This window comes from Frieseomelitta varia, unplaced genomic scaffold (assembly GCF_011392965.1).
Source record: "Frieseomelitta varia isolate USP_RPSP 00005682 unplaced genomic scaffold, Fvar_1.2 scaffold_805, whole genome shotgun sequence".
In the NCBI taxonomy this organism is placed as follows: Eukaryota; Metazoa; Arthropoda; class Insecta; order Hymenoptera; family Apidae; genus Frieseomelitta; species Frieseomelitta varia.
Window position 1 is genome coordinate 351,287 of NW_025110596.1, and position 17,472 is coordinate 368,758.

The 17,472-nt window shown below is 32.3% G+C and overlaps 1 protein-coding gene and 2 long non-coding RNA genes across 6 annotated transcripts; 2 read left to right on the forward strand and 1 right to left on the reverse strand.

Moving 5' to 3' along the window:
• The first annotated feature begins 11 nt into the window (after positions 1-11).
• LOC122536165 lies at positions 12-2,012 on the forward strand. The gene is made up of 4 exons (XR_006308348.1): positions 12-83; positions 169-266; positions 732-862; positions 1,172-2,012. It is a non-coding gene; the product is annotated as an uncharacterized LOC122536165 (long non-coding RNA).
• A 272-nt stretch (positions 2,013-2,284) lies between these two features.
• LOC122536156 (receptor-type tyrosine-protein phosphatase N2) lies at positions 2,285-15,218 on the forward strand. 3 transcript variants are annotated; one of them, XM_043668294.1, is made up of 18 exons: positions 2,285-2,740; positions 4,161-4,256; positions 7,884-7,937; positions 8,036-8,096; positions 8,720-8,851; positions 9,162-9,243; positions 9,507-10,251; positions 10,371-10,517; positions 10,586-10,644; positions 10,751-10,900; positions 10,974-11,100; positions 11,319-11,386; positions 11,583-11,966; positions 12,102-12,323; positions 12,450-12,455; positions 13,103-13,467; positions 13,632-13,685; positions 13,815-15,218. In XM_043668294.1, exons 2-18 carry the CDS (start codon positions 4,169-4,171, stop codon positions 14,077-14,079), a joined length of 3,009 nt encoding a protein of 1,002 aa, XP_043524229.1. In that variant the 5' UTR covers positions 2,285-2,740; positions 4,161-4,168; the 3' UTR covers positions 14,080-15,218. The 3 variants fall into 3 exon arrangements, with proteins under 3 accessions (XP_043524229.1, XP_043524231.1, XP_043524230.1); XM_043668296.1 differs by having other exon boundaries at positions 2,408-2,740; positions 10,604-10,644; XM_043668295.1 differs by lacking the exon at positions 12,450-12,455 and having other exon boundaries at positions 2,408-2,740.
• LOC122536166 lies at positions 3,017-6,285 on the reverse strand. 2 transcript variants are annotated; one of them, XR_006308350.1, is made up of 4 exons: positions 6,171-6,285; positions 5,755-6,035; positions 4,826-4,993; positions 3,017-4,406 (listed from the first exon to the last, which is right to left on the reverse strand). It is a non-coding gene; the product is annotated as an uncharacterized LOC122536166 (long non-coding RNA). The 2 variants fall into 2 exon arrangements; XR_006308349.1 differs by having other exon boundaries at positions 5,755-6,284.
• Positions 15,219-17,472: the final 2,254 nt, after the last annotated feature.

Genomic DNA, 17,472 nt, shown 5'->3' on the forward strand with positions numbered 1-17,472 from the left:
TCTCGCATTATCGAAAGATGAAATTTTTTTATCGATTTATTTGCCTGTGCCACACGTGCAATATTTCTAACAAATTTCGAGAGGTATTTCCAAAACTATTTTGAAGTATAATTAATTTGACACTTCTGTAATACTTTTAATTTAGTTTTTTACTTTAGTTTTTAATAGTTTTTAGTTTAAGGTTCGTTGATGCAACGTTGAATGCAGTTTTAAGATCGGCGACTAACTAATTTGACGATGTTACTTGAACAATCAATTCTACTCGAGTACGTATATTTCTTAATATATTAAACAATGCTGCCGAAGAATGGTAGAAATTTAATATTAGAAAAAAATTTTAATTGGAAAACAGAACAAATATAAATTGTTAGTGGTATCATATCTTGCTCTATTTATCATATTTTATCAGACTGATAGTAATAACAATGCACAATGAAGTTACAGAAAGATGCAATTTTTTATTTACCCTATTGCCAAATATTTTGTTACATTGATTTAATTTTTATTATTTTCATTGTTATATTTGTTATGATAATGAGAATTATTTTCACGCAAAGTAACGAGAATATTTCAATTATTTAAAAGATCATATAGTTTTAACTAATCAAACACGAGTGAAAGTGATGCTTAATACCTTAATGACTGGTTAATTGTAATGATCTTTAATGTAATAAATTTTATATAAAGATGGATTTTTAACATGTTCAATACTTTTTTTTTTTTTTTTTTAGAAAATCAACGTCTTGAAAATCAACTGATTAATGATAGAAGATAAAACGTGAGGACGTTGAGACAAATTGACTGTCTGATACACGGAGTATTCTACTTTCGTCTTTGTCTTCTCAATAAGAGAAAAGAACGAGTAGAAAAGACTCATTACTTCTTACGACACAGAGCTTAGTTTTCCTTTCCAATCGATATTTTGATGAAATTATAAAAAATGTATTCCTGTCGCAGATAACAGGAATACAACAATTTTTTTTTCGAAAATCATTGTCATATTAAAAATAATGTTCATTAATATAATAATAATATAAAAATTATTGTATAATTATTAGATATAATTAGAAATATGTATTAATGAATATACTATATTATATATTACATATATATTAATATATTCATTATTATATTAACAATAATATACGTTTCTAAATTACAATAATTTCAGATTCCACGATTACTATTAATATGGTACAACGACCTGATGGAATTAACGTGTGTAAATTAAAGTGTGTTAAATTAAAGTTATTTCAAATCCAAGAAGATGTAGCGATACTGCAGGAAGAATGAACAATGAATTATTGGTTACAATTTATATTTATGTAACAATCAATAGTCCCATGTAATTATGTAACAGTTTCATCGAGGAATGATCTGTGTGGAAGAAACTAAGTTCGATCATTTCAAAGGGGAAACGCAGTTTGTGAACAACAGGTGCTCAGCGATAAAAGAGACGGAGAATGCAAAGAGGGGTAGAATGGAAAACGCGCAGGCGTTTTGTCGGCTCATGAATACACTCCATGCAACAACATTCAACATTATCTGATGGAAAAATTTTTTTTAAATCGGAACTTCGCTAAAAGTTCTTGAGCCATTCGAGATAGGGCGTGTAGTAATATCGGCTTGATAGCGGGCTGCACAAAAAGCTCCAGCTGTTTCTCTATTATTCTTGAAGGTGTTATTTCTTTCCCTCTTTGCTTCTTCCTTGCCCCCTTTTAGCGATGGGAACGACCTTATATATTTAGAACGAAACAAACCTTATTTTTACACATTTGAAATTAATTAATTAAGATGAATTCTAATTGTAACTATGATCAATTCTTGCTAACTTTTCCATAGAAAAGATTTGCGTAGTTACGCTTGCGTGTCTAATTATCAGATAGATTAGATCAGAGCTATTTTTAAATTCTAATTTGTTCGACATTTCAACTATTTGCAGATGAAATCATAATTTCATTTCGTATCAAACGGATGTGATCCTAATTAATATAGAAATACGATACTTGACGTATTAGTACGAAATTTATTAAATTTAAAAATCATTACGATTTTATTTCATCATCTGTCACAATGATGTACAAAACTGTATTTTTTTATTAACACATACATAAAAAATTATTGTCCTCTTTGTAGAAATTAATTTCCATTTGACGAATTTTCCAGACACATCCAATTCTCATTATTTCATCCAAATTAAATTCTTTAATCTTTTCTCTTAATTCTCGTATTGATAAAGATATTCTATCCCGTTACACTTTATCATTCACGTATTGCAAATATATTTTCAGTGTAATCGCACACGCAATCCAGATCGATTTCCCACGCCCATTCGAACGCGTCGCTGTAACGTGATAATCCATATATCAAGAAGCATCCAATGTATTGTGAAATCGTCGTTTTCAAGGTCCAGGTATCGCGAGGGTATTGGTCCCATCACTATCCACATCCTTGATCGTTTGCCAGCCGGCATGTGCGCGTTGCAATCGATTTCCGTGGTCAACGCATGCCCTGCTTGCGCTCATTCTTTGTGGAAGAGTACTCAGTCGGTGGCACTGCTGCGGCACAACAGGGTAGGAGATGGTCTATTGCCGATAATTTCTATTTCGAGTCGAACGAGTCGATCGCATCCAGTTCTCCTCTCCTTGACGCACGCCGGTACACACGTCCAAAGGTCGAAGGATCCTCGGCAAGGATGTATTGAACTTAAGAAGAAAAAGTAACCAGGTGTCACACCCAGGTAAGCCGACGGAGAGACACGTTCCTCGCTGTTACGAAGGAGTATGGCAGAAAAACGGAGGGGGAGGGAACGTGACTACAACCTGATGCTTCGACTGTATAACTGGAGACGTGGTCGGTAGTTCACGGAATTTTATCACTTGCTTGAATTGAATCAGAACAGAACGCAGACTCTAGTTGTTAGGGATCGGATTAGATGTGCGTTTAAGGTATATTAATTTATCTACTTTTAACTTGCAAGATAGAAGGTAGAAATTGGTGGGACAGAAGGGAATGATTGTTGAGAAGAGACAGAACAAACAGCTGTTTTTATTGGATGGTAATCGAGATTGGAGTAATTAGAGGAGTAATTACATTGGAACTATTGGTCGAGTCTGAACTCCGGATTTTAAGTAAGCTATTTTCCGTGCTGTTATTAATTTGCTTTGCTCTCGCTTTGGTGTCATTTGACTATGGGGGTATACACCGTGATTGCGTAAACGTTACGCAAAGGTATACCGCACCCTTTATGAAGCGATTCGTTATTCACAACAGTGAAGAAATTAGATTAATACAGTAATTTTATTCCTTTTGGAAGATTTTAACGAAGCTCTTGCATTCGACAAAACAGTTTCTGACCTGATGAACAACTCGGTTACTTCAACAAGTTGCCATGTAACTCACGTACAGCGAGCCGAACAGCTTGTACACTTTTCCACAGTGTAATACATATCGCGAATTATTTTCCATTGTGGAATTGAAATCTCGCAAGTGAACGGTTTCTAATTGTATTTTGTTATATTTTAACTGAATAATTTAAATAGATATTTGTGTCGACAAAATTGTTGTAAATATAATTATTTATCATACTAAAAGATATTATATATATACAGGAAGTATGTCAAAGAATAAGAATCTTTTGATAGATATTCTTTCAAATTTGATGGTGCTTTTAAATTTGTTATAATATCATTAATTAACAACAATGATTAGAGACAATTATAATCTATAAATATCTATATCGAATATAAATGAAAAGATATTGAAACAAAAAAATGAATCGTCATAATTATCAACGCATAATTAGAGACGTACCTGTACTTCATTTCTACATGTTGACCGCAATCTTTCACATATTTTCTAACTCGCTTTCTGTTTCTTCTTTTACTCCGTTTTATCTCATTAAAAATGAAGATCCATGTTCTTTCATTAATGAAAATGAATATGCAACCAACTTCGAACCATGAACTTCAAAGAAACAGTAATTAGCTTACTCTAATTTATCTTTATTTCTGTTCAAGATAATTTTTCTTCTTTCACAAAAAAAAAAGCTATCGTTACTATAAGGTTCAGATTAAATGAAAAAAAAAGATAAATATATATAGAGAGAGATATCTGTTTGGTTTTGAATAAGAAACTAAATTGAATATACGTAATTATAGGAAGATCTATGGGCCGTAAACGGTGGTTGCGAGGAGGCTCGGAGCTGTTGGTGCTCTTCATCCTTCATCACGTAATTCTGGGTGATGGTGATGTTGGTAAGTCAAAGATCTCCACGATTATTCCACCACAGTTTTCCTCTGGAGAATAGTTTGAGAATCACTTTATAGATCCTTGAATGCCTTTGGAATAAGCAACAAGTGAAACTGTTTCTTGTGATAGACTCTTAATTCTGGTTCAGTGGTTATCTGAAAAATGATCATTGAAGTTACGTAGAATTACATAATACTTTTAAAATAACTTTTAAAGAGTAACTTTGATCCAAAATTTATGGAAAACAATGAATGTTGCACAAATTTTATAAAACAATAATGAACGTTTCTGACGTAGAACATTTAGAAAAGTAATGATGAATGATCTTTTCGTAGAATTAAAAATAATTTGTGACCAATATTTTTAAATTATATATTATTTATCCTTTATAAAGGATAAACTTTATTTCTATTATATAATACTACATTATAATGCCATTATAATATTACAATATACGCCAGATTTTCTTTTTCTATTATACTGAAAAAAAGAAAAGAATCACAATATGTGCAAAAAAAGCAAAAAGGAGGGTTGAAAGCGCAAAGGGGATAAATGAAATTCTTGATTCCCTTACCTTACAGTCTTCTCGTTTAGAAAAACTCTGGTATTTTTATTTTCCTTTTATTACAACGTGATCGATAGTTCTGAGAAGATTTCATTTCTCCCTTCAACGATGATCAACAGTCCTTTTAACGGATATTTCTCTGAATGCCATCAGAATAGAATAATATTTCAATATCTTCTGCAAAAGAAAAATTCTATTAATAAAAATTTTTAGAAATGTTAATTATATTTCGCATTAGAATAATTCATTATGAGCTTAATACTTTTCGACATTTTTCAATTTTTTTTCCTTGTTATTTCCGTTGTTATATTATCGTAGTGGAGAGTTAGACTTTATTTTACGCACGCAAAATATAATTTTAGTTTAATATATTATTTTAAAATATATTATTATAAAAAAAAGCAACGAAGACAATCTTATAATATCGACGAAAAAAGTCGGAGTTTCAACTATAATATTTAATATTTAATACATTTCCTTTTCCTTTCGCTGAATATGGCAAGACTAACAAATAAATACAATTCTTCTCACAAGTAGAGAACAAATAAAAAAATATAAGAAATAAGAAGGAGTGAGAATCCAATTTCTAAAAATCTCCCCTCAGTCCAAAAGGAAAAAAGGGGAATTACTAATAGAATTTTCTCGTCTCAACAGTTTCTTTGACATCTCTTTTCTCCATCCAATAGCCTTGTGTTCATCATACTCAGCCGCCATCGATTTTCCATCGGATACTTTCTCGTCGCGTGCGACTACTCGCACACACCGTCTGTCTGATCGAGTATAAGCTGTAGATAAGCTTATTTGCTCGTGACCTTGAAAATTCGCTGCTCCTTCAACATAAGGCTGGACTCGAGAGAGAGAAAAAAGAAAAAGTGGAGAAGAAAAGGAGGCGATGTTCGATTTTCGCCCACGAGACATTCATGATTATCGAACCGTACATCCCACGCAACCACCGCACCGCCTTTGCAAACTTGCTTCCTCTTCTCTGCCCTGGATCCGTTTCCATCCACGAGTGCGACCCTCCAATTCGTCTATCCCTCGTTTCCTTTCTCTCTTCTATTCCACTCTCTTGTCCCTAAAATCTTTGCCTCCTAGTCACTTGCTTTGAGAAAGACAGTTCTTCTTGATTCGACTCGTTGTTTGATGAAGGTTTGTTCCCTGTCGAGTCTTAGCTGATCCGTTCAATGCTCGTGGCTGAATTATCAAAGAGCAACGTCGCCTAGTACGGGTTAAAAACACTTTTCATAAACGATTTTACACGCTTTAAAGGAAATGATATCTCTTCTTTCACAATCTATCGGAAAACGGAGTGAAAAGAAGATCAGTGTCTTCGTATTAGATTAAAAATGATTACCTCAAAATTCGCAAATAGAGGAAAAACGGGTTTCTAACATGAAAGTTCACTTATGTTTTTTTTCAGAAGCTTATTATTTTTTTTGAACTTTTTCTGTTTTTTTTTTTTTTTTTTTTTTNATTTTTTTTTTTTTTTTTTTTTTTTTTTTTTTTTTTTTTTTTTTTTTTAACTTTTTTTTTTTTTTTTTTTTTTTTTTTTTTTGCACATTGAGCATACAAAATCTATCTCATCTCAGCCTAGCAATCTTCGTGAACTCGTCACAGTAACATTTTGTGCAGTGAGCTCATTCTTCACCTACATCGGAAGAACAGAGGTATTTGTGTGAAACAAATATTCCGCGTCGTAATTTTCTTCATGGTCGCTTCATTCAGTATGGTCATTCAAACAGTATCTTCATCACTTTCATCAATTCTCAAATTGTTGCATCAAATACCAATACCATCCGATCTTTGTCTCGTTTGTCCATCTGAAAAAGTGAACTAAATAATTAAATGTTTCATATCTTATGAGACCTGTCTCATGTTAAAGAACAATGATAAACTATAACGATAACTATTCAATAATTTAAAGATTAACTCTTCGTTATTTTATCAGTAAATCTTAAACTTCACTGCCTGTGCTATATAACAGTAGAGTTAAAAAAATGATCAAACAATCTCATCAATACGTTGAATGTATTTACAGTTAAGTGAGAATCTTCCAAAAAACTTTTTACAATGCAATTTTCACTTAACATGTGTTTCCTCGAGGTGTTCAATAGTTTCTAACGCTAACGTACAACTGATAAACGTTTTGTCTTGAACAAACAATCATCGCGATTACGCTCGATAGTTTCCCACGAAGATAATCTAGGATCTCGCGTTAGGGGAGGCGGGTTTATCCTATTTCTAAAAATAGCAAGCAATTATTTGTCACAATAATAATTGAATTTCATTGTAGCAGAATAAATTTTATTGTATGAAATATAATTGATGGAAAAAATTGACGTGATTTCCTTGATCAAGCTCTCGCGGCACCAAGGATATTCGTGAAATATGAAACGTAGAATCGAGATACATATATTCGACGCGATGGTATTTTCAAAAGAGCTCAATTCTAAAACGAAGGTCAAGGGAAATGAACACGCCACTCGCCTGTTCCATATTACCTGTTCCAGAAGTCGAGGAGCAATCAAATCTTATCACCGGGAGGAAATTTTCATTTTTTCCCCTATTTGAACAACATTGAAATGCTTCTTAAAATAGCTATATATTACGCAACCATATCCATATAAGTACATATTGCACAATTTTACTCTTTTGCTTTTTATCATTTTATATAATAAACATAATATGCAGTAACATTGTACACGAAATATTTATGTGAAATAAAATTTGTAGTATAGTCGTACAACATATAAAACTGACAAACAAAGTATTAGTAATCAATACACGTATTAAATATTATAAGTTCTACTATTTTAATACAGCATATATATATTGTATAATTACGCTATATTGTCGTAATTGATCTTATGGGGCATATTTACTCTTTTATAAGTATTATATTTCTATTTTATAAGTATTGCATTTGCGTTACATTCCATTAAGCATTTTTAATTTGAATTGATTGCAGAAAGATAATTGCAATTTCGTCTAATACAGTGTGTTAAAAGAAAAGCTTGTTAATCGAAGCTTCATTAGTCTTCTATTGATACATGTAAATTTGTTTTAGGATGCCTGTTCAGCGAGAGCCTCTGTGATCCCCGAATGGAAACGTGTTACAATGGTAATTATCAATTGAACAAAGGAATATATTCGTTCTTTCTTCGCAGTCAGCAACGTTTCACACGAATAAATTTCGATTGTCCACTTCTAATATTACAGACCTTGCGTTTGGCAGATGTTTACCATTATACACGGATCTAAACGACGAAGACTATTATCAGTGAGTATTTACAAATGACAGATCTTCTTGCGAAAAAGGTAGTTTCGAAAGAAAAGATTAAGAAGATGTATCAATAAAAAATTAGGAAATTTTGATTAAACGAATATTTCTCTTACTTATGTTTTTTTTTTCCCTAAACGTATACATATTATAACGACAATTTGTTCCAATGAACTTTGATGAATTGTACGAGAATGAAGGGATTTTTTTTTTTAATTCAAATAAAATCGGCTATTTCACTGAACATTTTGTACTCGCATCCATTTTAAACAGTTACTCCACTTTTTGACTCTGTTGCTTCATTTATATTCATGAAATATTCTAATAAAGTTCGATTAATCAAAAATTGGAACACTCTGTGTTTCTTGATAAATAATTTAGGATATTTTACGTTAATATAAAAAAAAAGGTAATTGATATTATCTTTTATGGTAATAGTAAATAGTTTTCCTTTAGTGTCTGACCACACACGAGTTATACTACTTAAACTTAACTTACCAGTTATACTAGTTAAACTACTGAAATAAAATATGTTCAAATATCCAAGTTAATATTGTATCAACTTGCGAAACTATTTAAAGTTAATTTAAAAATTTTTAATTAATGTTTTTTCCTTTCTTCAGATATAATTTTAACGTCGACGAATTGGAGTTGCTAAGACTGCAATTAGAGAGGCTGCAAGTAGATGAATACAAATGGTCCCATCCCTATACACAATGTATCATGCAAATGATCTTGTATAACTTACGCCACAGGTACTTTACATTATTAATATACAGATAATATATATAAGGAATAGTTATTGATATCAAAAGAGCTATTAAAAAAAGTAGCTATTAAAAAGCGTGTTTTATGTAAAGAATCCAATTGAATATTTTAGAAACATTCTGTGAATATTTACAAAATTTATAAATGATTAAAAAAGAAAGAGAAAGAATGTTTTAGAATATAAGACCAAAGAAAAGGTGTGCGAAAAGCAGTGTTACATAAATTTTACAATATTATAGTACTGCTTTCTTCCTTCTTTCTTCGGAATGTTAAAATATAATTTTTTATATCGTTTAGAGAAAACTATGATCTTCGACTCTGTCAGCATTTGAAGCAACGTACGCACTTCGAAAACAAGAATGAAATCGATCAGGCCAGAGTAAGTTCATCACGCTATCGTAATTAACAACGCTTTGTGTTGTGCTAGTGAGTATTCTATTTTATAAATTTTTAAAATTTCCATCTTCTTTAAACAAATCAATGAAAGAAAAAAAAATCAGTCTTTCAATAAAAATCTCACAGTTGACATACACAAAGTGTATTTAACACGAAGCTGTAATAAAATTTCATTTCAAAAATTACCTCCCATTCTCGTTTCAAAATTCGCGTCGCCAATGTAACGATGCAACCTTGTTTCTGAAGATGCCCACGATAGCCATAGTGAAATTCACGCCAAATAACGACAAGTTCAACAGCCAATTCGCCAACGAGCTCTATTATCCTCCTGGCACACGAAATCAATATTTCCCCGACGCTCTTCGCGACAATGAATATCCTCGATCGCCGTACAAGGGACATCTCAGAGAAACCGATTCTCAGCTCTACAAGCCGAGATTCTACAACTCGAACACTCACAACGAATACGACTCACTAACGAACGAAGAAACCTACGAGGAGAACCTCGACGGAAGCAGTTCGCGCAAGAATCCACTGACTTTCGATGGAATCGACGAGAGGCTGTCTCGAACCAGGCGTCAACCTCAGATCGGGAGATACTTGCAAAGCTACGACGACAACGCGATGGAATCGATTAAAGATGCTCTGGAGGAGGAGGTGTCGAAGAAGCTCTCAGACCTAGAGTTCCTGATCAATGACAAGTCCGAGGATTATTCCGATAAAAAGGAGCTGGAGGATGAGGATCTCGAGTACGAGAAAGCGTTTTCAGGAAAGTACAAACCCAGGAAGTTCGGCGACGCCACGGACGAGAACAAGCTTCTTTTGGAAAATGTGAAACGTAACTCGAAGAACGATTACAACAGCGACGATTACGACGATCTGAGCGACGAAGAAGAACTGCCTCAGAAGGATAGTTCGCCGATGGACAATGGGATTTACACGGAAGGAGGACTCGTTCAGACTGCTGATAAAGCTGACATCGACACCGACGGTATACTATTCGATTAATAAATTGTAGATGTATTGTTGCGTGAGGTTACACTTGATTTGAAATGCTTAAAAGAAAAAAGAAAAAAGAAATTTACAATGTTGTTCTTTCTGTACTGTTAGACAATGCCTACGGCAATTTATTCGCTGACGATTTAAAAGAACTCCTTCGAAAGCATGGTCTAGCCGGATTTAAACGCGGAGATGTTAAGAAACCGGGGCCACTATTCTCAACGAACAACTACGCGTTTAAAACTCCATCGCCGTCCGGTAAATAATTGGAATTTTCAATCATTATTTCCCCGACGTAAATTGATATTTCGACAGTTTATTTATAAGTTTGTTTCTTATTTTAGGAAATGAAAATCGTTCCGATTCCATTGAAACCGAACAGAACGTAAGTCATCGATCGCGTAGAAAAGCAAAGTGTCAATTCGAAATGGAAAATATTTCAAACGTGAGGGAATACGAAATAAAATGTAAAATGAAATATTGAATTTTAGAATGACGTGCTGCTTAATCCATATGTGAAGAAGGAAGTGGGCCAGCAAGCGGACTCGAAATCGTACAACAATGTCGATCTGGATCATGTTTACGTGGAATTTCAAGAACCATTTCATAAATGGTCGGACGGTGAACACGTTGTCGAAAAAGTAATAATTGTTTTTTCTCTAAATCTATAAATCTGCTTCGAAGAGCACAGATGAAACAACGTTTAATTTTTAGGTGGGCGAATTACTGGGACTAACGTCTGGCTCTTTGAAAGATATTCGAGTTGGTCGTGCGGAAGTGACGTTCAAAGTGGTTAAAAATAATAAGAATTACAACGCTACTGATGTAGTCAACAACATAGGTAATCAAATAATTTGACGAAGAAGAAAATTGAATGATGCGAAAAATGCATGGAATGTACAGAAACATTAAAAACATTCAGAATCATTTATTTAGTAGAATTTAAGCAAATCTCTATTTAGATTTTATTTCTTTTGTCTACGAATCTAATTAATAATCTAACTAATAATCACGTAATCGTATAAAGCATGAAATTAATCAGCTATATTTTATTTCCAGATGACATACGTGAAAAATTGAAAAACACTCTAGGTGTCGAGGTGATCCGTGCAGGCATAGGTGACAAGGTTCATCTTACAACATATCTAGAACATAATATTCGCGTTCAAACTAAATTGTAGGATCACTTGTCGATAAGAAAATATTACAATCAGAAATGTGATCCTCTGTTTATTTTAAACAGCGTATTCAAACACTTTGATGAAATAACTCTGTCGAAACAAAACATTAATATGCTTCTCTTTTTTTTCTATTTATTTAAAGACCAAGCTACCCGCAATGCTGGAAGTTGTTAGAAAAACCGAAATGAGTTCGAGCATGTTCGGAGCGATAGTGACTGCAGGAGTCGTAGCTGCTATCGCAGCTGCAGCAATCACATTGGTGATCGCTCGTCGACACGCTAAAGCAAGAGCCAAACTGGCAGGATTGGCTACACCCGATCCGGAAGCATCGAAGGACTATCAAGATTTATGCAGAGCAAGGATGCATGCCAAACAACCGGCAGATAAGCCAGAATCACCGCGAATTACAAGCTTAACCAGGGAGAACGAGTCCAATAATTTGCCGTCAAATCGATCTAGCACCTCCTCTTGGGGAGAGGAACCGGCTCTTTCAAATATGGACATATCTACTGGACAAATGGTTCTGGTAAGTTGATGCAATATTTCCATAGGCATTTCAAAGCAAAGATAAAGATTCACAGAAAGTGAAGTCAACCTAATTAATTAAATTAAGGTATGTATAATTTGCAAAATTTTTTTTAATATTGCGTATTATCTCCAGAGTTACATGGAGGGTCATTTGAAGAATAAAGATCGATTGGACGAAGAATGGGCGGCATTGTGCGCGTACGAGGTGGATCCTTGTTCGACCGAGGTCGCACAAAATGAAGAGAACGTCAAATGTAATCGTCCTGGTGCAGCAATTCCCTACGATCATTCCAGGGTGATTCTAAACGATTATGCTAATGCCAATAACTCCGACTATATTAACGCCTCTACGATCGTAAGTATTCTTAAAATTGTCTATACTTTGACATTTCTTCAAAATTCAAGAAAGACATAAATATAGAGTAAAATAACACGTACGTGGTTTACATTTTAAAATCATTGAAAATGGAACTGAAAATAGAAATCGGTAAGTCACACGACATGGAGCATGGAGAGTTTTCTGTTATATTCTCGCAGTTTTAATGACGAAACAATGCTTCCTCTGTGAACGCTTCCGCGTAGATTTCAATAGTATTGATTGCAAATCGAGGCATGAGTTTTAAGGTATCATAAATATAGATATAAATTTAAAAATAAGATCATTGTACGAAAAGCAGCGAAGAAGTTAATATAAGTGCCTGACATACAAAACTTTTAATTGTTTTAATTTATCATTGAAACTAATTGTGAACAGAAGTAAATATTTAAATAGAAAGCTCAAGAAGACTGTACAAAAAATGAATTTTTCTTGTAAATTTATATCTACATTTTGTGATAAACTTTTATTTTAGATGAACGTTATGCGTGCACTACAATAGTTTAGGTATTAGTTTAACTCCCACAAAATGGCTTTTTATTAGATTAAACATAAAAAATGCAAATTTAATTATAATAAGATCTAAACAACTTCTGCATAATGTAAAGAAAAAAATCACCAAAATCACGTAATAATAGTTTAAAAAATAGGAAATACGCTTGCTACGTACTCAAGAAAGCCGTGTGACTTGCTTCTCAATGTAGGATTAATGATAAGAAAATAATGTTTCAAATAAATATATTTTTCTTTCTTTTTAGACGGACCATGATCCTCGAAATCCAGCTTATATCGCCACACAAGGACCATTGCCAGAAACAACGGCTGATTTTTGGCAGCTAGTTTGGGAACAAGGCAGCGTCGTAATCGTGATGCTAACTAGACTTACCGAAGAAGGTGTTGCCATGTGTCACCGTTATTGGCCGGAAGAAGGATCAGAATTGTATCACATTTATGAGGTGCATCTTGTTTCTGAGCATTTCTGGTGCGACGACTACTTGGTGCGTTCCTTCTACTTGAAGAATTTACGTACCGGTGAAACAAGAACTGTAACCCAATTCCACTTCTTGTCCTGGCCTGAGAATAGCGTGCCACACTCCATCAAGGCTCTCCTTGAATTCCGCCGGTAAGTAGTCACAATGTAAAACTGTAAATATAATTTAAACTTCAGCATTCAGTGATACAAACAATAATTACGGTGTTTAAATTATAGTCATATAAATATGTTTACATTTATATGAATACATTTATATAAAATGTATTCTAATGTTTATTATTGTCTGTTTTTAGGAAAATTAACAAGTCTTACAAAGGCAGGTCATGCCCTATAGTTGTGCATTGCAGGTAAAATTTATATTTAAGATATTATACTTATCATAGCAAATTGCTCTTTTGCAAAATACATAGTTCGTAATTTTATCTGACACATACAATGATTCATTGAATAGAAGTAAGAAATATGATTTTTTATAGTGATGGCGCTGGGCGTACTGGTACATATTGTTTAATCGACATGGTCCTGAACCGTATGATGAAAGGAGCCAAGGAAATCGATATTGCAGCTACATTAGAACATATAAGAGATCAAAGATCTGATATGGTTGCGACAAAGCAACAGTTTAAATTTGTTCTCATGGCAGTGGCAGAAGAAGTGCACGCTATCCTTAAAGCTTTACCTGTACCCCCTGCAGAAAAATCTTCTCTTCCGGGAAATTCTTCGACAAAGCAAGACCAGTAAGATTTGATTCGAAATTGCAATCGCGGCGAACACAGGCAAAGTATTAATTACAATTTACCAGAGAAAAAAATGGCCAAATATTTCTAGTCGACCGTAATCGCATCTTTTGTTCTCTAGAACTTTCTTCTAAATATTTTTGAACATATCCTATCATCGTACAAATCTGTTATAAATTTCCAATAAGCCATTGTTTTAACTATGCTTCATTATAGAAAACATCGAACTCTTTAAATTATGAAGATTTTGCTTGTTTATTCATGTTACGAGATAAATATATATAAATTATATCAACTATTTTAGAGAAAAGTTTACGTGGCAATCTATAATATTTAATTATGCATCTCGTTTGACTACGGCCTATTTGAATAGTCGAGTACAAGCAAATGGATTCGAAAGACTGAGCTATGCAGCTGATGGAATTCTAGGTATCAACTAGTAATGGAATCATTTGTACTGCGAGCCCTTGTAAATTTGTCTTTTGAAGTAATTTTTGCAGTGACCAAATTTTAACGCGGTATATTGTTTTATCGTGGAAATGGATGTTTATCTCTCATTATGTAGCTCAGTCTTTGTATAGTTTGTATTCTATCTTTAATTTCATATTACAAAAAGTTTTACTTTTAAGTTAAAAATACGTTGCTTCCTCTCATGGACAACTCTACTAACGTGCTTTACAATAGCTTTAAATAAGATACCAAAATATATTGTGGAATAATTAACATAATTCTATCTGCTCAGTCAATTCTATCAAGTGTATATAACGTTGATGCTCACATTAATTAAGTCATATATAATTAACTATGCGTTCAATTCAATTATCTACTTTGTTGAATTGATTTCTTTAGAAGAGTCTTTGATATACAGAGCTTCATTGAAACTTTTATGTTAGAAATGCGAGAATCGAAATTTCCACATTAGAAATTGAAATCAGAATTTTTATACTATTGTTACATGTTCTAAAAAGAATGGATTTTAATAGATGGCTATGACTGTTGTTTCCGTGAAATGAAATTTTTAGGCGTTAAATATAAAATTTCATGCGAGAAATTCGCAAGAAGCACTATTTATCTCAATCTTTTTTCTACGCGTTCAGAAATAAAAATGATCGAGCTGCACAATATAATTCACATTATAATTAAGTATCGTTATTATTAAAAAAAAAATTACTGTAAAAACGTCTTCTCGATGTGAAATATGAATTAGAATTAATGTTTTAAATACCATGTGGAGATGAACACGCCTGTGAATGAAATGTTTAATCATCGATATCATGAAAATGATATTAAGCGGTATATTAAAGGAAAAATATACGCATACATGTTTGCACAAATTGCTGTGTCAATCTTACGAGTTATAAATGGAAGCATTGTCCTTACTTTAAAGCTACGGCTTCGTTCGTCCTGTAGATCCAGCCTCCCACAGGATGAGCAAGTTGTATTTGAAATTCTTTTCTCTTTATTGTGCAGTACGATTACACAAAATGCTTTTTTTCTCCATTTCTATTACTTTCTCTTTTCTACTGAATTGCGACTTATAAAGCAGTCATACATTTATCAGGTACTGCAAATAAATAAAATTACAAAACAAACTTAAAAATAACATACAGTGTCGAATAATTAAATTTTATAATGCTGTTTTCATTTCTGAATACTATACGCTCTAAAAATCTAAGTAAGAAAATTCAAAACATTAGTTATGATAGCTTATACTTTGTTAAATTAGTACAAATATATTGTGAACTAAACGTGAGTTTGCTTAACCAAAATATGTTTCATTAGTCTCTTTTAGCACAGATTCATATAAAAGATTCTATATTTTTATGCAAAAGGATGAGTCTATATAAAATGAAATAATATATAAATCTATACTATGTGTGCGTGTGTGTGTTACACATACACTCAAAAAAATGTAATACTATATGTGTTATAATATAATAAATCAGTCTATGTTCAAATCATACATGTGGTATGTGTTTTTATTCTTCAGATTTATTTTCCTTTTTTTAAACACTATATTTTACATATCACATATCTGAAATTATAAATATTTATATAATTTGTACTTTTATTTTGTATGATTTTCAAACAAAATTTACATCAACAAATTTTACTTTAATCTTGGTAAGTAGAGTTAAAAGAAGCATCAGGAAATAGAGGATTCCAGAAATCTGAAATATACAAATGTTTATATAATTTAAGTATATAGGTTTCAGAGAGATGTACGGAATGTATGGAGAGATATATTACCATCAGGTGTAGAATTTCTTTCATTATACACAGTTCTGTGTCTAGAACACTTATTTTGCCTCATTTTTATTTCTTCCTCAGAAAGTCCAAGACTAGCGTAATACTAAAAGAAAAGTTTCTTAGATGGAATTATTCAAATTATATTATATACATATGTACATACAAACACTCATAAACGTACATATTACTTTATACATCCTGCATGTACAGTATTCAAAACAAATAAACCACATTTAATATTGTTTCAATTAATTATTTATGACATTAACATTTATAAAAATATGTTACCCGTTTACATTCCCAACAAGAAACGCCATTCATCTGTGCCCTTTCCAACTTCTTTTTTGATGGTTTAACAAATATATGTTCTTCCTTATCTGGTCTACAAAAAATACATTAAATTAAATATAAATATTTTAGAAAACCTTTTACATTTATATATACTTACATATCAAAACTGTTCATAAGATTCTTTCTTGAAGACTTATTTTCTTTTAATTCATTTGTATCACAAGCAGACTTTTGTTTGAATTCTTCCCCTAACATACAGAATGTTTCATCACATGAAGAATTGATACCAAGCAATTGACCAGTTGCTTTTGAATATGTCTTTTCTTTCATTCGACCATTATTTTCTTGTATCTTATCATCATTACTAACATTTCCACTACAAAAATTAAATACTTTTGGCTTTGTAAATAAACACGTTTGATTTTCTTTTATAGATGTTTGTAAAGATGGTGAATGACAACTGGGACTAGTTTGTTTAATTCCCTTTTCTGAAGTTATATATTTTAGTTTTACATTTTTCATTTTTAAATTCAACTTCCTACGTTTACTCGGACTATTTTGAATTATATCCTCTGCTATAGAATTATTATGATTTTTGAAATTTTCTTCTATGTCTTTTTTAAATTTAGGCGGAACATGTACTGTTAAAAAATTTGAACTATTATACTTCTGATCTATGGTGTTAGTTGATTGTTCATCTTCAAGAACCACAAGTTTTGATTGCCTAAGTTTTTTGCCATTTTGTAATAAAGTGGTATCTACATTATATAATGTACTAACTCCCAATTTTTTTGACATTTTGGTAACAGATGTATCTATCTCATCATTCTTATTTTCAATAATTGAACATTTATTT